General features: G+C 30.7%; 5 protein-coding genes across 10 annotated transcripts in view; 3 read left to right on the top strand and 2 right to left on the bottom strand.

The window, feature by feature from the left end:
• tna (Zinc finger MIZ domain-containing protein tonalli) overlaps positions 1 to 10,840 on the top strand; it is a 28,240-nt gene extending 17,400 nt beyond the window's left edge. Inside the window, exons 2-10 of the mRNA XM_033347978.2 lie at positions 2,879 to 3,161; positions 3,318 to 3,641; positions 3,971 to 4,610; positions 4,704 to 5,050; positions 5,138 to 5,323; positions 5,402 to 5,544; positions 5,635 to 6,127; positions 6,213 to 6,446; positions 6,532 to 10,840. Coding sequence (XP_033203869.1) covers positions 3,072 to 3,161; positions 3,318 to 3,641; positions 3,971 to 4,610; positions 4,704 to 5,050; positions 5,138 to 5,323; positions 5,402 to 5,544; positions 5,635 to 6,127; positions 6,213 to 6,446; positions 6,532 to 6,669 — 2,595 coding nt within the window. The 5' untranslated portion in view covers positions 2,879 to 3,071 and the 3' untranslated portion in view covers positions 6,670 to 10,840. The remainder of the gene's footprint in view (positions 1 to 2,878; positions 3,162 to 3,317; positions 3,642 to 3,970; positions 4,611 to 4,703; positions 5,051 to 5,137; positions 5,324 to 5,401; positions 5,545 to 5,634; positions 6,128 to 6,212; positions 6,447 to 6,531) is intronic.
• An 885-nt stretch (positions 10,841 to 11,725) lies between these two features.
• On the top strand, positions 11,726 to 15,863 carry LOC117164750 (caspase-1). Its single transcript, XM_033348043.2, has 4 exons — positions 11,726 to 11,916; positions 12,255 to 12,517; positions 12,658 to 12,963; positions 13,238 to 15,863. Exons 1-4 carry the CDS (start codon positions 11,837 to 11,839, stop codon positions 13,486 to 13,488), a joined length of 900 nt encoding a protein of 299 aa, XP_033203934.1. The 5' UTR covers positions 11,726 to 11,836; the 3' UTR covers positions 13,489 to 15,863.
• LOC117164781 (ADP-ribosylation factor-like protein 13B) lies at positions 13,334 to 18,282 on the bottom strand. Of its 3 annotated transcripts, XM_076620739.1 has the most exons (9): positions 18,003 to 18,282; positions 17,861 to 17,931; positions 17,563 to 17,696; positions 17,322 to 17,437; positions 16,980 to 17,156; positions 16,731 to 16,905; positions 16,621 to 16,654; positions 16,266 to 16,554; positions 13,334 to 13,468 (listed from the first exon to the last, which is right to left on the bottom strand). In XM_076620739.1, exons 1-9 carry the CDS (start codon positions 18,059 to 18,061, stop codon positions 13,450 to 13,452), a joined length of 1,074 nt encoding a protein of 357 aa, XP_076476854.1. In that variant the 5' UTR covers positions 18,062 to 18,282; the 3' UTR covers positions 13,334 to 13,449. The 3 variants fall into 3 exon arrangements, with proteins under 3 accessions (XP_076476854.1, XP_076476855.1, XP_033204006.1); XM_076620740.1 differs by lacking the exon at positions 18,003 to 18,282 and having other exon boundaries at positions 17,565 to 17,696; XM_033348115.2 differs by lacking the exon at positions 13,334 to 13,468 and having other exon boundaries at positions 16,017 to 16,554.
• Positions 18,283 to 18,405: 123 nt separating this feature from the next.
• Positions 18,406 to 20,245, top strand: P5cr (Pyrroline 5-carboyxlate reductase). 3 transcript variants are annotated; one of them, XM_076620743.1, is made up of 7 exons: positions 18,406 to 18,424; positions 18,930 to 18,990; positions 19,078 to 19,331; positions 19,410 to 19,491; positions 19,574 to 19,710; positions 19,786 to 19,997; positions 20,064 to 20,245. In XM_076620743.1, the coding sequence occupies exons 2-7, from the start codon at positions 18,954 to 18,956 to the stop codon at positions 20,140 to 20,142; spliced, it is 801 nt and encodes a 266-aa protein (XP_076476858.1). In that variant the 5' UTR covers positions 18,406 to 18,424; positions 18,930 to 18,953; the 3' UTR covers positions 20,143 to 20,245. The 3 variants fall into 3 exon arrangements, with proteins under 3 accessions (XP_076476858.1, XP_076476859.1, XP_033204011.1); XM_076620744.1 differs by lacking the exon at positions 18,406 to 18,424 and having other exon boundaries at positions 18,550 to 18,990; positions 19,210 to 19,331; XM_033348120.2 differs by lacking the exon at positions 18,406 to 18,424 and having other exon boundaries at positions 18,550 to 18,990.
• Prp18 (pre-mRNA processing factor 18) lies at positions 20,210 to 21,768 on the bottom strand. 2 transcript variants are annotated; one of them, XM_033348116.2, is made up of 4 exons: positions 21,628 to 21,768; positions 21,267 to 21,548; positions 20,752 to 21,180; positions 20,210 to 20,680 (listed from the first exon to the last, which is right to left on the bottom strand). In XM_033348116.2, exons 1-4 carry the CDS (start codon positions 21,688 to 21,690, stop codon positions 20,444 to 20,446), a joined length of 1,011 nt encoding a protein of 336 aa, XP_033204007.1. In that variant the 5' UTR covers positions 21,691 to 21,768; the 3' UTR covers positions 20,210 to 20,443. The 2 variants fall into 2 exon arrangements, with proteins under 2 accessions (XP_033204007.1, XP_033204008.1); XM_033348117.2 differs by having other exon boundaries at positions 21,267 to 21,561; positions 21,628 to 21,765.
• Between the last annotated feature and the right edge of the window lie 19 nt (positions 21,769 to 21,787).

Raw genomic sequence — 21,787 nt, 5'->3', positions numbered from 1 at the left:
TCAATTAGTAATTTATCATCGTTCTATATGCTAAAATGTAAAATCGTTATCTTATAACTCAGAGTAGAAGCAAATGTCTATAAATTGGTATCTTATCAAATCGACCGATTGCTCACTCTATAAGTGACTCTATCAAAGTTAAATTCAAGGTTAGCAATGTATAAACGTAATTTGAGCTACCAAAATACTGATTTTAACCAAGATATAAGAAATCTTCTATTATTTGTACAGAAGTAAAACTTCGTACTTGCAATATTGCATTCTTTTCATAAAATAGTAATAACAATAAAATATTACACGTTTTAAACATTTATTAATAATTATTACAAATCATACATAATCATACATAAAAGCTACTTTAATAATAGTTAGAAATTGATGTATACAATTTTCAGTATTATTATTTATTTATTTATTATGAATTGCGAGTATTCGAAGCGTACCTCAATGCGTATTCTTCATTTTTTATACTTTATTCTATATTGAATTGCGAATGCTCGAAGCGTACCTTATTTCATGAAAAAGAGCTGCGCAGATGGCGCCACCTAGATCGATGAACGCGCGAAAGTAATCTATCCGTTTAAATTCGTATTCGATCGAAAATGTTCGAACTCTTTAAGCGATAAAATTAAAGGGCACGGGTGTCTGTGCTTTTGCGCAGAAATTACCAGTCGTTTTATAGAATTTCCACGAGCATGCGCAAGAATCTGGACGTGCACGTGGTAATGCGATATCGCAAAAGATACGCTACGATACACATGGTGCACTCTTTCATGTGGCTCCACGAGTTTCGAACATCATGCAGAACAATGGTCATCATATACCCTTGTTCATGAGTTCTTTTACATCTCTAAGTAGTTTTCCCTCGTGTATCGTCGCAGTTTCAAGTTAAATTTCTTTACAATAGCACGATCTACTAAAGAGCCGTATTTCCTCGCCTGTGTAGCGCAACTTGAACGCCACATAGGCGTTTTATTTAGAATCTCTACTATCCTTCTAATAAACATCGATTACTCGTAGACAATAGTACCGTAGTTCTTTAGAAATGAATACTTACTTCAGTTCTCATGGAGAAATAATACATTAAAAGGCAAAAATACAAAGAATAACGATTAAAAATTTTCAGCATGAGTACGAGTTCTATGATTGAACGCGAACAATTCATCAAATATATCTGCATTAGTAATATGATATGTTATCAAACAGTAGCAATGATAAATATGACCGTGATAAACAATATTTCATGGAAATGAATTGAACAGATTTGTTGATCCTGAGCGATATTTCCGTTTACAGAGAAAATTCGCGGTACCTACCACCGAGATTTTTTCCATCTGGGTGTCGCAAAAGTCGAAAATGATCGTGCAAAGCGCGTTGGTTCCCGGGACACGATTGCACCGGCAAGCGGTGTTTGTAGCAGAACGGTATTATAAGCGCAGAGAGCAGCAGTGTGTGAATAGTGAGCACGTGCATTTCCCACAGAAAACCAATAGGGGCCTTGGCCAGCTGGGAATATGAACGGTGCGCACAGGGTTCGGTCTTTCGATCTTTTGGGGTATGCACGTCTCAAAACGAGGACAGAAACGAGAAGGAAGGCTACTCGAAAGAACGAACAATGTTCGGGGCTTGTATCGATAGAAGGGACACGACAAAGCGTTCAACTTCCTTTCCTATATCTTATATGTAATTCTGTAAGATGAGAAAAGGCACGGGAGCGCTGCTAGCAGGTAAATCGATTTTTAGGAGAGAAGTAGAAGAAAATTAGAAAAATTCAAGAGGACTTCAGCTTCGTTCTTAACATTTTTTCTCTCTTCATGAGTTTGCTTTTCGTCTTTTGTTTTTTAAGTAGAAAATAATAACAGATTGAACATTTTAAAGAAATTGTTTAAAGCAATGTTATGGAACTAGTGTGCTTGGTTATTCGTTCTTTGTTTTTTTCCATTTCTTTTGTTTCCTTTTCCTCCTTTTTACAGTTGTGATAAGAGTTTTACGTGCTAGTTTAAGCAAGCCGAGATAGCTCTATCTGGAAGATTGTAATGCACCCAATAACGAATGCATTTTTTCATATTTCCATTTTGCGATTGTTGAAAACGCTTTAGAGGCTTTTGGAATTTTCTAAACCTTAAGATTAAACATTTAAAGATTAACGATTGCGATGATCATTGATCTATAAAGTACAGTAAAAATTATCGATAACGGCGCGTGGCCCGAATAGTAACCACGCGATGCGCGATTTAAGTTGTCGACCTTCTTAAATAATTCAACGATCGTGAATAACTCACATATATTATTGCTGCATCGCGGAAAATAGAGAACGTTACAATACAATCGATTGCTCGTACAGAATAGTTGGAACATGAATCTGACCTACAAAGAGATATCTGTATTGCACCCGTATCGACCATTTACTCTTTAACCAAATTTATTTAACTAGTATCACACATCTGTAGTTAATATCTCACCTTATGAATCCTTGGTCTTTTAAGGACAAATATGACAAATTTTAAGTAACCACTATATTTTTCAATACATTTATTTAATGCATGTATGTATTTTAACGAAGAAAACTACGATAATACTCGTTTAAATATTAATAGGGATTTTGCCTAATTTCAAATTAGCCTCATAAGATCAGTGCCTCGAGCTCAACGTAATCTAAAATTAATGGCAAGAACAATAAACAGATATAACAAGAGTAAACAAGAAATATTGTCTTTATCTTTTCCCTTTTCCTTGTCAACGGGTCGCTACCAGTTCCGCGAGAATTACGATTTATTTGATCTTCTATTTGGAATTCAAGCAATGCTGTACATATATGGAACTCATCGAATAATTTCTAATTTCCATTAGAAGTAACATTTTTTCTTATCTTTTGCAGTACCATCCCAGTTTTCGTCGAAACGTCTATATCACGCGACACAAGTTTGTCATTTTCGTTGGAACTAACTTCAAGGAAACCATCAACAACGGCGGCGATCGGCGTTGGGGTGCAACCCGTGTTATCATCCGGCTATCATAACACGGTGCCACCCCAGAACGGGGGTGGTGGTTCGACATTTAGTGCCGCGGCGATGGTGGCAGCTGCCACCGCTACGGCCACCGCCACTGCTAGCGTGGTGGCCATGCAGGACCGCCAAGACATCCCCGCACAATTTAACCAGGTACCCTTTTTCCCCCTTTTATATTTGCTCTTCGGAAACTACGCGACCGACTCTTATCTTCAGTTATCTTCTTTAGTCTTTTTTTCATCTTCACATAAAAATTAGTTTATTTTAAAAGAGAAATTGTTTAAGTAACGTATTATATGTTGATTACAGATGCAGGGCCAACATGGAATACCGCATCAAACTTACAACGCAGGGTACGCCCAGAGAGGACCAATGGCCGGAATGGGGCCAGTCGGGATGAGCAACTTTAATAGCATGGGCACGATGAGCCCAATGCACTCTATGAATTCCATGAATTCGATGAACAGTATGAATGGCATGAACTCGATGAATCCTATGTCGATGGGTGGTATGAATGGTATGAATGGTATAAACGGAATGACCCCCATGAGCTCTATGAGTAACATGGGTAATATGGGCATGAACAATATGATGGGACCTAACAACATGCAAATGAACAAAATGAGCATGCAAGTACGTGAAGTATCGAATTCATTTTATAATTCAAACACTTAAAGCGAAAATGGACTTACCTACACACTCTTTTGGATATAAATTTATAAGCTGTATTAATTATATAAGAAGGGAAGAATTCATTTTATTTCTATTACGTGTGCACATCTATTGTAGACAGAAAATTACTGAGTTTGTTAAGTGTTTGAGTTAGTCCACTTTTGCTCTCAATGTCTTAACTCTCCTTTTATTATCTCAGATTTATGGTAGAATGCTATTATTCAGCAAATAGTAGAGTATGTATTTTTTAATGTTCTTGACTTATGACTTATATTACTATATATTTTCAGGCTCAACCTCACCAAGGCTATCCAAGGAGACTAGCGCCTTATCCAAACCCCGCGATGCATATGGCGCAAAAGAGGCAACAAGGCCCGTACGCGGGTCCTAACCCGGCTGCAATGCAGCCAGCCTTCAGCGGCATGTCGTCGTCACAGTATCCGACCAATTACCCTAGTGCAGCGAGGCCGAATTTTCAACCTCAATACCAACCTATGCAGAGTATGAATCCATCGGCTGCTGGCTTTGGGCCTAACTCTATGATACGGAGTAATAACATGAGGCAAACTGCGCCTTCATACAACACCGCTAATCAGGCTACTAGTAACCAATATTACGGTAGTAACGGTATACCGGTTAGTATGGGACCTACGACGGTTGGGAATCAGTTCGTTGGTCATCAACCAAACTCAGGATACGCCGGTAGCGCGTCTTCGTATGGTGCAACTGGTGCTGCAACCAGTCAATATCAACAAGATGTTGCATCAATGAGAACGACAGGCGCGGGGAATTTAAATTACCAACACAGTCCTATTCCCGGTAATCCGACTCCGCCGTTGACACCAGCCACCAGTATGCCTCCTTACATCAGTCCGAATCCGGATATTAAGCCTAATTTCAACGAAATGAAATCACCGGTTAATATTCAGAGTAAGTTGAATTCATGCTTTGATCATATATTTAAAATTAATATATTAAAATAGAATGGAGCATCAATAACTAATATTTTCCCGTTTTGTACAGAGGATGATGAGTTAAGATTAACATTCCCCGTGAGGGATGGCGTTATTCTTTCACCCTTCCGCTTAGAACATAATCTGGCTGTAAGCAATCATGTTTTCCAACTGAAATCCACGGTACATCAAACGTTGATGTGGCGATCTGATCTGGAACTGCAACTCAAGTGTTTCCACCATGAGGATAGGCAAATGAACACGAATTGGCCAGCGAGCGTGCAAGTTTCTGTAAACGCTACGCCGTTAGTTATTGATCGTGGTGAGAATAAAACATCTCATAAGCCTTTATACCTGAAAGATGTTTGTCAACCTGGAAGAAACACGATACAAATTACTGTATCGGCATGTTGTTGTGTAAGTTTGTTTTATCTTCATATGCTCACAGTCTTAAAATTTAATTTTTACATGCGGTAATATGAATTTCTTTCTTTTTATTTGCAGTCTCATTTGTTCCTGCTTCAATTAGTTCATCGACCAAGTGTGAGAAGCGTACTTCATGGCTTGTTACGTAAAAGGCTACTAACGGCGGAGCATTGTATTACTAAAATTAAACGGAATTTCAATAATACTATTTCAAATAACGGTATACAGTCGGAGAAAGATGTCGTAGAACAAACAGCACTTAAGGTAGATATTTAACACCATATTTAACATATTACATTTATGTTTTTTATTATATTTATCATGCAAATTATTTTATTATAGGTATCCTTAAAATGTCCTATTACTTTTAAACGTATTACACTGCCAGCTAGAGGACATGACTGTAAACATATTCAGTGCTTTGATTTGGAGTCATACCTACAGCTAAATTGTGAACGAGGAGCTTGGCGATGTCCTGTATGCTCGTAAGTAATTTTTTAACAATTTTCTCCTCGATTATAAAACTAAACGCATTTCGTTCAAGTTTCACATAATTTTGTTTCTATTATATATAGAAAACCTGCACAATTAGAAGGTTTAGAAGTTGATCAATATATGTGGGGCATTTTGAACACTTTAAACACTGCAGAAGTGGAAGAAGTTACGATAGATTCGATGGCGAATTGGAAACCAGCAAAGAATTTAACTGTTGGTATTAAATCTGAAGAAGAAAGTGATTGTAAGAGAATGACAAAGGCAATGTCACCTGGAAGTATGAACATGCCTACTATGAATAATTGGGATATGAATCAAGCAATGAGTCCATACATACCACCTGATATGAGTAGCATCGTAAGCGGCTCTATGATGAATAATACACCAACCACGTACGGAAATAATAACATCAATCATCGGAATTCATCGGGAGGATCTTTCGATATTAATTCCGGAGCGAATACGAATACCAATAATGATTATACTAATGGAACTGGGCCTCTTTCGCACTTAAACGAATCGGTGAACTCTTTAGATCCTCTGAATGCTATGGAAAAATCACTTAACGATCAAGTATGTTCTAAGCTCAGAATTATTCTATAACTATATACAACCTTTCATAGATCATTTGTTAAATATTTTGTCCTTATTTTTACAGATGCCCCACACACCTCATACACCTCATACTCCTCACACACCACACACACCAGGTGGTGGAAACAGTGGTCCACCAAGTGTTCCTCCTGCATCCCAAGAGTCCACTGGAAACCTCAACACATCTGGTAATACGAATACAAACATAACCAACGATACTGCAGATATACCATCAGATTTAAATTTTGACCCAGCTGCGGTAATAGATGGCGAGGGTACAGGTCAAGAAGCATTGAATGTAAGTAATAATCTACATTTTCTTAATATTTAAAGTATTTTTATATGTTCGTGTGATATTTATTCCTTATTATATTATGTTGTAGCTCTTACCAGATAATGTTGTGGATCCGATGGAATTACTTTCATATCTAGATCCACCAGATCTGAATACCCCTCCCAGCAGCGGCGCTAGCAGTGGTAACCCCTCATCAAGTGATGATATATTAGCACTTTTTGAATAAAGATAACGGGCATCTCGTAAGAGAAATAATCAAATTGCGACCCTGACGTTACAAAAGAAAACTATATCGGCAGGTTTGCATCCTACTACAAATATATTTCTAATCGAATGAAAATATTTGTAGTGAGCAATTTCAAAAACGTATTGGGGTCACTGTTGGGTGCTCTCACCTAATTCAATGGTACAAAAAATCTTAGCTCTAATTATAATATTCCTATCAACAAAGTTAGGGCATATTATTAGATTTAAAGACGATGACTTTTAATTAATAGGCGAAACAAAGCACCACGTTGTAGTGCTTGTTTGTAAAGATATTATTGCATGGATTATGTTTAGTCCTTTGATATTGGAAATATATATTTCCAATAGTAACGCGTTCTATAACATTGTGCCGGGCATATGTTCCAGAACTAATCATCGCAAATATACCACAATTATATTAATTGTGTTCAAAAAACAATGGTAATCCAATTTTTTAATATCGAATATAGAATAATGTTTTGCACAAAGGGTTTTACATATAGATTAATATTATGGAAAAATGTTCATCTGATACAATAAATGTGCAATACGATCAACATATTTACATATGTACATTTTATACATATTACCATTTATCTATTTTTTCATTCCAAAATAAGTTTTTATAGAGACAATATTTAAGAAATCTACCACAGGATGTAGAATTAATTAATATTATGTTTGGTACAATAAATTGATAACCTTTTATTAATAGATTTTAAAAAATCGTATAGCACATTTATACAATTTTATATTGAAAACGTGGACTTCTGAGGTTAATGTGTACATAACATTGGAATATGATTTTAGAAACCTTATATTAATATGTCATTGAAAATTAAACTAATATTAATAAATTTATGATTTTGGAATATTTGCTTGACAAAATGTGCTGTGCTATTTCAAAGACTTCACTTTGAAGCTTTCCCTGCAATACAATCTTTACCTCAGAACCGGTCTACTCGCATTCAAGGCTATGATGGACCTACATCACAACAGAACTACGATTGTACAGTAACATTTGTAAATAAGTTTTAATCGAAAAAAAATAGGTAAGACATTCATCTGTTGTGAATTACCCTGCTTATTGATGGATATAGCGCATATAGTGTTCCTTTCCTTTAGATTAGATGATTAGTGACAACAGATGAAACAGAATCGAGGGCATATCGGGCTTCACACTGGGAATTATATTTGGTATGGTGTATCTCTTGTGCTTTTGAAAGAAATACGTAATTCAGAAATATTTAAGTTATGCCGAATGAAATATATTACTTCGCTTTTTAAGCAAATAATTTTTTATTTAAAAATCTATACATTGATATTGAATTTATTGATGAAATGTTATTTACACTGCTACTTCGATAAATATTATGTATATAGATTTAACAAAAAAAAAGAGAAAATATATAAGAAAATTTCCTACTTTTTCTTTTAAGTCATAGAAATTTTTTTAAAGAAATTTATCAAGATGTAATAATGAAATACATAATCGATGAAAATAACAAGATATTTTTATAACATACAAAATCTCGAAAGATACATCAAAACCTATATACCTACATATACATATGTTTATATATATATAGGATTTATTTTCACATTTTAATGTAGAAGAATTATATTAATAATTATGTTAATAAAAACAAATGTATCATTTTAGTTATTATTTTTATTAAAAGCAGGAGAAACTTTGTAATATTAAAACAATTAGATTAACATTGACCTAAGTTTATAAAAAAGGAGAGACAGATAATAAATTATATTACACCAAATGTTTAGATGAAATCAACTTTTACACAGAATCAGTATTAGAAAATAAATTCTATATAACAGAATTAGCACAAATTCTCAAAGGAACTGATTTTTCGTTCAATGAAACTTCAGATTTAGAGTTATATGTATATAACACTACTGCCAGAGTGAAACCGCCCATGGCCCCCAGCTTGTGTAGTAGTTATGACATTTATATCTTTTGTGATTTAAAAAGAAGATATACTTACAATGATTCATGTAGGTTATACAAATTTTATATAAAAATGTATTTATATTCCAGTGTGCAACAATAGCGCACACTGACGGATTAGATGCGGTCAAGTTTCTATTCATATAACTATTATAATATTATTGAAAATAGGATAATAATAATACTTACATTAAGCGAGATTATTGTATATTACTTGTATATATGATAAATAGATTAATAATATAAGAAAAGTGGCAAATACTTATTGGCCAGTTATAATAGTAAAATAATTATCGTATTTCTCAGAACCAAACATACAAGCGTTGTATGAGAATACTTTAAAACTAGAAAATATAACATGTAAATGGATACAGGATAATAACAGTTCAAATACTGCACTGTTATTTCTAATAGAATTATTACTTACTTATTAAAGACATAATTATCAAAAAAAGTTTATTCAAATTGTAAGCTTTACTTAGGATTGCCAGAAAGTAGGCACATGCAACGTTGTTGCAATTGTATATAGGCAATGTCTACCTATACCTACTTAATAATATCCTAAAATACATGATACACGGTCTTGGTTTACAAGTTGTAGAGCTTTATAAATATCTGCACAAAATTATAAGTTTTTGTGAAAATATTAGAAAGAGTAAAATGTTAAAGGAAAATCAAAGCTTATTAATTATAAGTTTATTATTAATAAGTTTATTATTAATTATAAGTTCTTGTGAAAATATTAGAAAGAGTAAAATGTTAAAGGAGAATCAAAGCTTACTGTATTATTATTGATTAATTTTTAACAATTGATAAATTTTGCTCATCTAAAAATGAATAATTTTATACTGAAAAGATCTAACTTTTAGAAAAAAATATTACTAGTAAATAATAGAGATCACATTTTAAATCTTGAATATGGAACATTAAATTACCTATTTGCAATATCGTTTAAAGTCAGTTCAGATTATTATAAGTCTCTACAACTTAATGATTATATACCTATTTATCTATTGTTAGGAGGCCTATGATTTGATCCTACAGTGCGCCACTGAAAACTTAAATGATCAAATGTCATGTGTGTTGTCTTGTCCAAGACCCGAAAAACTTCACTAAAAAAATAAAATATTTTCATGTAATATGACACAGCTGTACCTACTTATGGCACATTGAACATATTCAATGGATCCAACAAAGCTTTAGAGCTTGTTGATAAGCATTTAAGAATAATTAATAATTTCATTTTGTTGTTAAGTTACAATGCGTATTATTTTAAATTTATTAAAAATTTAATGTAGTTCAGATGATCAGTTTTAAATACTATATAACATTTATAGATATTCATAACTTTTTATTATCCACGAAAACTGGACATGGACCAAATTTTGATTATACGCGGGATTTATAGAAATCGATAAATTTCGGAAATAACAAGTGTTCGTATATTTTGAGTATCTAAAAACATTAAAAGCTGTGCAGATTGCTTTAACATAATTTCACATATTTAACAATAAGATAAATGTGTTTTAAGCATTGCCAAAGAGAATAAAAATTGAAACTATAGAATAACCCAACGAACTTAGTTTACATACAAGATTATACTTTTGGTAGAATAAGAAACGGTCACAAGTTTACTAGTCTGCAATTAGAATTAACGATTTCTCGTCTTTGGATAGGTATTCCGCTCCATTGTAGTAAAAGTTAATGTTATAATACGATAAATACAAGCATAAGTTAAATAATTTAATTGATTAAAATAGTGATTTAGAGGTGGAAAAATGTCAAGTTCCTCTTTAAATCAGTAAATTATGTGGCTCGATTTTTATTCTACCAGTAACAATGTTTTTATATCAATAAGATTTTTATAAATCTACTTGCGATTACTACCCGAAATTTTTCATAAATCATTCAAAAATTTCCTAGATAAGTCATAATGATGTTACATTAATCGATACACAAAATATACGTATTTATCACAGTCGCCATAAGTGATTGGTACAGGTTTGTGTAAAAATAAAAAGTAATACAAAAAGTGTACGTTACGAAAAAAACACTGATATCATTGGTTACATTCATGTAAAAAATTTTAATACACAAAGACCAGTTTATAATATGTATGACAGACACCGCATTGTTTCTCGATAACAGTTAGAAACATTCAATAAAAAAGTCATAAAATATTGAACACTTGTACCATTCTTAAATCAATTTTCCTACAGCTCAATCTATCAAAAGAAATATATTTTGAAGATAATATTGTCGCGGTAAAATATAAATTGTTGAACAAACGAAAATAATTGTTGTATTCATACAACATATTCAATAAAATAGTTAGCATTAATTTGACACCAAATAATTTTATTATAATAATTTTATAATAACATAATAATAAATTTATCGTAATAACTTAAAACGTAAACCATTTCCGGGTCAAGATAAGACATAACAACATAGTGATGGAAATATAACTTATAAATTCTTTCCATGAGTATTATTATAAATATAATATCAGCATCAACAGATATCAATTTTCAAAATTGAATCGAGTAAATATTGTTCTATTTTTACTATATTTATTACAACGTTTCTTTTTATAGAGTATAGTATTTTTCTATGTAGTGTATATGAAAAAATACATTAAACATAATGATTTTTAGACGTTATATTTAACCTTCAAATCTCTTACCATGATGACACTTGCTTTTGCTTCAAAATGTTTTTATCACGGTCATATAAACAGGTCTGACCGTGGTCCGGACATTTGCTAGGGAAAGCCATCTGTCTGTTGAGTCGAAAAATGTTAAGATGGCGAGGAAAAATAGCTCTCCTTTTGCAAAGCAGACACAGATGAGTAGAGTGTCGCTGTCTCTGCCTGAGGTAATATAGTACCTATGTGTATATATAAATATATATACATGTATATTTTACGCATGCGCAGAACAAGACCTTTTCTTGTCCTCCATCTTGATTTTCTTCAACTCAGGAAACGGACGGTTTCATCAGTGTGGTTTCGGTATAAGAATTTTCAGATCTGTATCTGTAGTTTCTATGTTTGTTTGTAGTAGTGTGTAGTAACTAACAGTATATGAGTCACGACGCGCGCTATAGCGCGCCATTATACTCTCTATTCTTCTATAAACTGCATTATTTGCTGTGGGAACTATTTTCAAAGTAAAAAACGATGTACTCAACAGAAAGTGATAGTATAAACAATAGTAACAAATACAGTGATGATGTCGCAGATGCGTTGGTATTTTCGGGGTAAGATTTAATGCATCATGTACACATAATTAATCGTACAATGTGTCCCAATAATACAATCACTCTGATATATTTTCGTTGTTTTTTATATTGTATATTGATAGATGTTATTTATTTGCATGAAATTATGAATTGTAAGAAAATATATTTATTCCTAGAGTTAATTATAAACAATTTTATTTTGTTATGAATTCAATTTTTATTATTTACATTACAATATGTTAATAGAAAAATAATAAAGTGTCCATAAAACAATGAAAATGAATTACAAATCCCGGATAATTTAATTTTGTGTGTAATCAGTTACAATTTTGCATGCCATTTTTTTTATTTTCCAGAAACAGCGTCAGTCCTCTCAAGGGCCCTTTATTACAAACGGCACCCACAGACCGCTATGCCCTATATTACAACATGAATCATGCAAAACGTGGATTAGCTATTATTTTTAACCATGAATTTTTCACTATTACACATCTTAAACCAAGATGTGGAACAAATGTTGATTGTGAAAATCTTGTCAATACATTTAAAGATCTTGGTTTTGAAGTAAATGATTTTCATAATTACACACATAGAGATATAATGAAAAATTTAGAAAGAGGTACTTGGTTGATGTTTCCTTTTCATAATTTTGAACTTTGTTTTTAATCACAAGAAAAATATGTTTTGGGTTTTGCATGAAGACATATAAATGAAGATGCATTGAATAAACCTTTTCAAGTTATAACTTTCTTTTTACAGTTGCTGACATGGACCATTCTGAACATGATTGCCTAGTTGTAGCTATATTAAGCCATGGAGATTTAGGAATACTTTATGCTCATGATACTTCTTATAAGCCTGACTCCATTTGGTCTCTCTTTACATCTGATAGATGCCCTACGCTTGCTGGCAAACCAAAACTATTTTTTATACAAGCTTGTCAAGGGGATAAATTAGATGCTGGTACAACATTAAAAGAACGTACAGAAACTGATGGTGAATCAGTTACAACATTCCGTATACCATGTCACGCAGATTTTTTAATTGCATACTCCACAATACCAGGTAAATATAACTTCAAGATAAAGTTGATTTTGAATCCATTATATTTTATTATATTATTAAATATATAATTTATTTGTCTGTTATAAATACAGACATTCAGAATAATATGAAATGGTTTCACTTTCATGATTAAATAATTTAACGATACATGCTGAAAAACTCAGAAATAGTTTTACCTTTTTTTTAGGAGAAATTATTTTTACATTTTTATATATCCACAAGTGAAAATTTTTTTCAATTAATATAGTTTAAAAAATATTATTTGTATATATAGGTTATTATTCTTGGAGAAATACTACTCGCGGCTCGTGGTTCATGCAAGCGTTGTGCCTAGAACTACGAAAAAATGGTACTCGCCATGACTTGTTACATTTGCTCACATTTGTTTCTCTGCGAATTGCTGTTGATTTTGAATCCAATACTCCAGATAATATCACAATGCATCAACAAAAACAAATTCCGTGCATTACGTCGATGTTAACTCGTCTAGTAATGTTTACACCTCCTAAAAATAACATTGTATAGTCGTTTTATGCACGAAAGATTTATGATATATGATATGCTATAAAGTACATATATATATATGTATTTTTTTAATTACAAATAATGATACCTTTCCAAGTAAGTGGGTATCGCATATTTACATATTTTACATTTTACATCTCATTCTTTTAACATTGTTCTCTGTTGTTAGTTTGGAATGTGTATCTATTATGGGCTCTACAGTCCACAAGGTATAAAAAGTTAACTTTGCCTGGTCAATGTCAGCATTATATACCGCTATTTGACAAAGTTCAGGGAAAATTGATAGCAATTTTGCTCATATTACAGTGGGTCTTCAAGATTTTCCCCGAACTTCGTCGATGAGCAGTGTCTAATGTTGACAATAGTCGGTCAAGGTCGACTCCACATTCTGTACTCTTTACTTCTTCTATTTCCTGCTACTCTCAGTTTCATTGTACTCATTTTTTTCTTTCCTCCTCCTTTTTGAAAGATTAATCCCTTGCCATACCATTTAACTCGGAAGAATTCGGGCCCAAACATTGCGCCCGAATGGTAGGGAAAGGAGTCGAAGCGACGGAGACAGAGTGTCGGAACTTGCAACATGATATCGTGCAACTGAATGCGTTAGATAGTCGCGCCCGTGTTTAGAAAAAACACACCATTCGAGACATTCATACTTGACCCGAGATTAAGACCACGAGCCTGACTCGTGATATTCAGGTTTAATTCAAAATTTTCATCGCGATTCAGACTCGTCAAAGGCAAAATGGCAAGGAATGGCAAGGCATTTTCGTTTCTTCCATGTTTGATTCTATTTTTTTTTTTTTTTTGTTGCTTTACCAACTTCAATTTGATATATTATATGTACATTATGTACTTTTATAGCATTGATCATATTGTTACTAGAAGTTCAAAGATAATATTTTACCTGTGCAAATTTCTACTTGATGTGACTTCAATGTAATGCATTTAAATGATAGCATTTATCTTATAAAATCTGCCATTATATATTATGCAATATTTGCACTACAAAACAAAACATTATAGCAATATAAAGTAGATTTTATGCTACATATAAATTTTTGTACTTGTCTAGATTAAGGAATCTTACAAATTTTATGTCTTTGTAAGATTGATATTTATAATAGAAATTTACAACAATAAGATCTCAAGCTATAATTTTTAACAGTTTTTAAATTATTAAAAAAACTGCATAGAATGGATGTAATAGTGGTCATGCAAAAATTTAATACAGTATATTCAAAACCATTATAAGTAAGATATATAATAAGTACAAATGAAAAGTAAAATTAAGACAACAGTGCTAAAACTATAGCTAAAATTGATTGCCTTTGTGATTGCTGCTTTATAAACAAAATTTTATAAGTAATTTATATATGACCTATACAATTTCGACATTATATTTTGAAAAAAGCTATTTTTTAACCATTGTAATGCAAAACAACTTAAGAAATATATATTTAATGCCTACTAAATATATTGTACAAAAGTCAGAAGGACAAAATCTGTGTCTTTTCATAACAAGCAATAGTCTAATCTTATCTAAAAAAGAATGAAATATTTTCAAGTTAGTAATAGATAAATATAACTTGCCTGATTAGAGTAGTTGTGATTATATAAGGTGCAATTACAACGAATATTACCTATTGTTAAGAGGATAAATATGAAATAAGCAAGGCAATTTGCATATACTTTTGGAATTGCTGATGCACATAAAGTGTTATGTTGCTTCATAGTTTGAAAAAAGGCATTATTAAATAAAGTAGATAAGAATTTAACAAAAAATACTAATATTATGGCAAAAATTACTATATTTGTAATTGAAATGGCATTATTATGATCTATAAAAACGTCTAGAAACGTGATATAACAGTCTTTCATAATAAAAGTATGTAATTTTAAAATACTGATTAATGCAATTTACAATATTTAACATCGCTTTTAATAGTTTGACCACTATGTTTTCATTGGTATGTCTATATACATGTAATGTAATTAGTATAAAATATTTTCCTTAAAGGAATATTCTTTATGTTATATGAGATACATTGTTCCTTACTGTTACAATTTTTAGTATAATTTTTCGATATATTATATTTAACAAAGTAGTTGCTCAACAAGATAATGTTACAGATAAGACAATGTTATGGAACTACTTACGATATTTATTATACTATAAATTGTGATAAGTATGCTTATGCGATACAATTTTTGCGCACTTTTACTGCTTTCTATAATCGAAAGTTTTTTAATGTCTTTATACTATAGCTTTTATAAGTCTTTCATATATACTGTAATTCGTATATTTGCCGAACTTTTATGTACATGAATCTGTATGCAAATGTACAAGATATAATAAAGTTTAGATAAAAAACAGATGGTGTTTAATATCATAAAATAATTAAAATAATATACTATATATATATATTAAAAATACATTATAAATATTTACATTATAAAATATAATGTAAATATGTCTTATAATATAAATATGAATGAAATGCGTATTATATTAAAGACAATGAAAAAAATATTTATATATATGTATTTCATGACTAGAACAAATGAATGTATACAAACATTATATACATAAACAATCGCTCACATAATAAAAAACATTGCTAATATTTTTTTCATGTTATATTAGATAAATATAAAAAATTCGTTGTTAAAATATTTTGCCTGGATATAATTTTAAATACATTGTATCATATTTTTTAATAATGGTCCCATATTATTACCTGTACAATTAAAAATATTGCTTTTATGTTACTTGCCTAGGAATATTAATTACTGTTATCTTATTTATAAAATGTGAATGCTCTGGAGCTGTATATGGACGATTATTTTTTGATCTAACTGCACGTGAATATGTATCTAGTGTTATTGGATTTAATATCGGTGGAAGTGTCTGAACATTCTGTTGAGATTCTAGAGTGTTTTGAGTAAATTTAACAGTTTCTGACATATCCTTAATTTCAGTGACAGATTCCTCAGTAGTCAGTGGTGCAGTCTTATTTCTATATGTAAACATTTTCTTTAGCTTTTTTCCATTTGCTACTATACCTGTATAAATGTGGTTTATAAATGTACTATAGTATTTACATTATTTTATATTTAGATAGTACATACCATTTTGAGAAACACTTGGTGTTTGAGCATCTTCCTAAAATTATAATATAATAAGTAAAATAGAAGCATAGTCTAACAAACAAACAAACAATAATTTTTAATAATATTACCCTTTTTAAAACTAGTTCTTTGATTGGCTTAAAGGGATTGGAATGGACTGATAGTCTTGATGGTGAATCTAATACTACGCTTTGTACTTCAATATTTCTTTCACTTTGAGCATTTTGATTTTTAAGTCTAGTATTTAAACTTGTATAGTTCTTCACTATTATATCCAGCAGCCATCTATATAATTTATTTATATTTAGTAAAAATTAAATTTTATATAATCAACATAGAATAAAAAGCTAACTACGTACTTGTATCCATTTTTAATACCTATAGTATTATCTTTTGACTGATCTCCTTTCCAAATACATGAACATATTTCTACTCTTGTGGGACATTTCATAGTATTAGCAGCATGTTCTATGTCTAAGTTTTCAACGAGATCTAATTCATCAATAGCTCCGTTTATATCCTGTTTGTTTGCAAGCCTATTATGAAATATAATGAAGAATATACACGAAAATCTTACTAAGTTAAATGTATATTACATATATGTATTTTTAGTGTAGTTAAGTGGTGCATATTATATCTACAAATGGTACTCCGTGCATGAACAACAATGCAAGTATAAGCAATACATTTAATTTTCTTACAACAACAATGGCTTTCCTGAAATATATTCATGTGAAATTAATTCACCAAATACAACTTTATTTTCTGTAAGACGGGAAATATCACTAGCATCCACCACGTATATAAGACCATGTATCTAAAAGATGGAAAACGGAAAGACAGGTTTCAAACAATATTATTAAGGATAGAAATAAAAGGATTATCTATATCCTAACTGCAATTGTAGCTAACGAAAGTGTTATACATTTATTAATTACTTACACCATTATAGTATTTTGGCCATAAAGATCTGATTTGAGAGCTTCCACCAACATCATAAATTTTTACAGTGTATGATTTATATTTTAAAGATACTACATGGAACCCTATCGTAGGTAAAGTGGTTTTATCTGAATCTAATAAAAAAATATATAAATGATGTACTATTTAACTTTTTGGAAAAGTAATAAATTAAGGAAATTAAAATCGCAAATTAAAAAGATATTTGGAAAGTCAGTTATAATTGTCAACAAAAGTAAGATAAACAATTTTTTTAGCAAAATACACATATGTATGATACCTCCACTGATGCAGTTCAAAATCGAAGTTTTTCCCGCATTATCAAGACCCACAATAAGCAAGATAATACTCCTAAAAATTATATCATTATTAAATACATATTTTCTCATCAGTATGAGTGTTTTGATATATTAATTCATTACTTTTCGGCACATTTCTTCTTTTGTAACTTTTGCAATACGCTTCGCATACAATTACCCATTATAGTAAATTTATTTAATGTTGTATTTGGAAATCAATTTGTGTCATGTTGTATCATACATTTCTATATTTAAGAAATACGCTTAAATATAATAGGAAAAGAAAGACCATTTAACAATCATTGCACCAATTGCACGTCAAACGCACCAATTAACTATAGTTTCGTCAATGTAATAAAATGTAGCTTCATATAATCTAATGTTACATAAAGAGAGCTGTTATAAAACATTCATAATTCGTTTATCTCTTAATTTACATATATGATACAAAGAAACTATAAAATATCATCCAATGCAATATTATATAAAAAATCTATTATATAAAAAAGTTACATCAATTGCTATAAAGTTGAACATAAATTCAAGTATGAATTGTATTAAAGACAAAACAAATTTTTAAAATTCTATCAACATTTTCAAAATTATATTTTTATGTGACGCAATAGTTACTTAATGACATTTTATCAGTTTACTTCTTTTCAGTCTCTTTCTATGTTCCTTTCATACTTCGTGACATTTCATATTTTCTTTCCAAATTTTCACTCTAATTACGCGCTTAAAAATATAAAAAAAAATTTGTTTGAAAATATATAAGAAAGCAGTTCAATATCAAATATCCAATAAAACGTATTTAATAAATAATAGGCAGAAAACTCGTGTCATTTAATCTATAATTTATCTCTCATAACATCCGTTAAATGTCAGAAGTCCCAGCCAGAATACTTTGAAAACAGTACAAATATATTATACCTTGTCACATAAATTAAAATACACGTCACATATTTAATTATAAGTAATACGTACATTATTTGTATTTAAATTAATTATTAAGTATTAATAACCATGAATGACCATTTTTTGTCAACTAAGGTGGGTTTCATTGGTGGTGGAAATATGGCCAGTGCTATTGGTGCTGGTTTAATTCGTAAAGGTAATCGAATGTTATAATAATAATGATCACAATCTTAATAGTTAATTATAATTAATTTGGAATAACATCATTAATTTTTTGTTATAGGTATTTTAGATCCAAACAACGTATGGGTTTCTGCTCGTACTTCTAAAACTCTAAGCTTTTGGAACGAGTTAGGTGCCCATGCTACTTTAAAAAATGGAGAAGTAGTGGATAATTGTGAAATCATATTTTTAGCTATGAAGCCTCAAATGCTTGATGATGCACTTAAATGTACCAAAGAAACAATGACAGTACATCATCACTATAAACTTTTTGTTTCAGTTCTTGTAGGAGTTACATTAGAGACTTTATCTAATGTAAAAATCATTATTATCAACACTACAAAGAAGCTATGTTCATAGAAACGAATTATAAAGTTGATTTCATATTTCCAGAAACTCAAATCTATTGTTAGTCATCCTAGAATAATTAGATGTATGCCTAACACTCCAATGATGGTTGGAGAAGGAATAACAGGTAAAAGAAAACATTGGCATCATGTATATAATTAATAAGAGTGTAATCTTCTTATATTTTCATATTTTAATGATATATATAGTATATTGTTCTGTGAATGCAACGGATCAAGATGAAATGATGGTAGAAGAATTATTGTCATATATTGGTGTAACTGAACATGTTCCTCAGTCTCTTATGAATGCTATAGGTGCTCTTTCGGGATCCAGTCCTGCTTATGTAAATATGTCCGCTATTGTATATGTATTTACCAATTTTTTAAAGCCAAACATTAAGCTTAAACAAAATTTCCAGGCATATCTTGTTATAGAAGCATTAGCAGATGGTGCTGTAAAAATGGGCGTTCCAAGACCTATGGCAACAAAATTTGCAGCTCAAGTATTGGTTGGAGCTGGTAAAATGGTGTTAGAAACAGGCAAACATCCTGGTCAGTTAAAGGATGAGGTATGTTCTCCAGGAGGTACAACTATTGCAGGCATTCATGCTATGGAATGTGGGCAAGTCAGGTAAACTATGCATGAAATTATTATGTATATTAATATAATGTATAATATTACCAATTATATTTATAGAGCTTCTATGATGAATGCAATTGAAGCTGCAGTAAAGAGGGCAAATGAACTAACGTCCTTAACGTCCATAACACAATAAAGTTCAACATAAAGAAATGTATAAAATATCAAAGACATGTGATGATAAAATTACATTATTCCATTAATACTTTTTAAAAATATAATATTTTTATTTTTACGAATTTCAAATATTTCTAAGATATTTATTATTTGAAGGTGCAAAGAAAAAAAAAATTAAAAATAATGCAAGGAAATATTCAGATATAGATGAATCGATTTGTTACTAAATACAACTTTAGTTCCTTTAGCTACAGTATAGTGTATAAGTATTATAGTATTCTACAATGCATAATTATTTATATATATTATGTATAAAAATATTAGGTTTTTGAATATTCTACACAACGAGACGGATCTGTGGGATAATACTCCTGACACTTGGTCATTAGCCTTTTTAATGCTTGAATATATTTTCTTTGAGTTTCATCGTTCATTACATGTGCAACGTTCTTTGAGAAAATCTTTTCTCTTCCGGTACGTGCATGAATACCGACCATAGTTACTCCAATAGGCCATGGAGAATTTCCAATTGCCATTTGTAGGTATGCATCACTTGCCTATAATAAATTATTTGTAATAAATGTATTCTACTAAAATTATTTAATTTATTAATAACTGACATAATTACCAGTATGTAATTACGTTCAAGTAAATGTTTTACAATATCGGTTAAACTATCCGTAATATCCTCTGGCAGAGATCTATTTTTTAATTTTCTAAGAAGAGGTTTCAAGTATTCTCTTGTTTGGGCATAAGTAGCACTAGCCATCTTTCCTCTAGTACTCATTTTTTCAGCGGCACTTCTACTATTTAATTGATTACCCCACATTTGTACTAAGAATTGTATAAATTGTGTAATGACATTTAAGTCAAAATCCCTGTCACCCTTGTTTAATTTTATAGACATCTTTTGTAAATCTTCATAGGTAACTCCTTCATCTGGTACATGTACATCTCCTTTTCCATCACGATCTTGAGGTTTAGAAGAAGCCAGTATTTCATTTAGATATGCTTGATCTACTTGTTCCATAGCTTCTTGAAAATCATTTCTAAAACCCTTCAATACAAAATAAATTATACATATAAGAAATATGTAAATTTTATTGAAATATTTTATTGATTTCAAGTATTTTTGATACTTACCTTATTCACTTCAGGCTCAAGAATTTCACATTTTCTTAATCGTTTAAATGCTTCTATTTCTGATTCTCCAAATAGTAGTATAGGTTCACTTCTTTCACGTAACCTTCTAATCACTTCATGTCTAGGTAATGTTAAATGCTCAGAGCTACCATCAGTTACAGAGTCTTCTTGTTGTTGAGTCGTATTAATTTTAACATCTTCATCATTATTTTCTTGTACTTCCTTCACTTCTTGATCCTTTGCTATTAGTTCGCCTCTTCTAAAATATTTCCGGTTATTTTGCTGCAATATTAACCTAGTTTGGTAAACGAAATAAAATAAAAGTTTCCAAAAAAGCTGTATATTGTTTGTAAAAATTTACCAAGACATTGCTCTCCTCCAACTGTTTTCTTTTCTTCATTATTTCTGCTTTTAAAATATCCATTTTTGAGCAATTTAAAGACAGAACAATGATTTATTCTCGAAGTTATTTACCTATACACAAATTGCGTAATATTTAGAAATTAATTTGTTATTATTAT

This window comes from Bombus vancouverensis, chromosome 8 (assembly GCF_051014615.1).
Source record: "Bombus vancouverensis nearcticus chromosome 8, iyBomVanc1_principal, whole genome shotgun sequence".
In the NCBI taxonomy this organism is placed as follows: domain Eukaryota; kingdom Metazoa; phylum Arthropoda; class Insecta; order Hymenoptera; family Apidae; genus Bombus; species Bombus vancouverensis.
Note: the sequence above shows the minus strand (reverse complement) of the source record. Positions and strands in the feature narration are given on the sequence as shown.

Coding starts and splice junctions, on each gene's coding strand:
- LOC117164750 (XM_033348043.2), top strand. CDS start 11,837: ATGTACTCAACAGAAAGTGATAGTATAAACAATAGTAACAAATACAGT. Junction 11,917..12,254: donor GATGCGTTGGTATTTTCGGG/GTAAGATTTAAT, acceptor TTTATTTTCCAG/AAACAGCGTCAGTCCTCTCA. Junction 12,964..13,237: donor TGCATACTCCACAATACCAG/GTAAATATAACT, acceptor TTGTATATATAG/GTTATTATTCTTGGAGAAAT.
- LOC117164781 (XM_076620739.1), bottom strand. CDS start 18,061: ATGGGTAATTGTATGCGAAGCGTATTGCAAAAGTTACAAAAGAAGAAA. Junction 17,932..18,002: donor AAGAAGAAATGTGCCGAAAA/GTAATGAATTAA, acceptor TATAATTTTTAG/GAGTATTATCTTGCTTATTG. Junction 16,655..16,730: donor AAGAACTAGTTTTAAAAAGG/GTAATATTATTA, acceptor TTATAATTTTAG/GAAGATGCTCAAACACCAAG.
- P5cr (XM_033348120.2), top strand. CDS start 18,903: ATGAATGACCATTTTTTGTCAACTAAGGTGGGTTTCATTGGTGGTGGA. Junction 18,991..19,077: donor TGCTGGTTTAATTCGTAAAG/GTAATCGAATGT, acceptor TTTTTGTTATAG/GTATTTTAGATCCAAACAAC. Junction 19,998..20,063: donor ATGGAATGTGGGCAAGTCAG/GTAAACTATGCA, acceptor TTATATTTATAG/AGCTTCTATGATGAATGCAA.
- Prp18 (XM_033348116.2), bottom strand. CDS start 21,690: ATGGATATTTTAAAAGCAGAAATAATGAAGAAAAGAAAACAGTTGGAG. Junction 21,549..21,627: donor TGGAGGAGAGCAATGTCTTG/GTAAATTTTTAC, acceptor TTAATATTGCAG/CAAAATAACCGGAAATATTT. Junction 21,181..21,266: donor TTGAGCCTGAAGTGAATAAG/GTAAGTATCAAA, acceptor TTTGTATTGAAG/GGTTTTAGAAATGATTTTCA.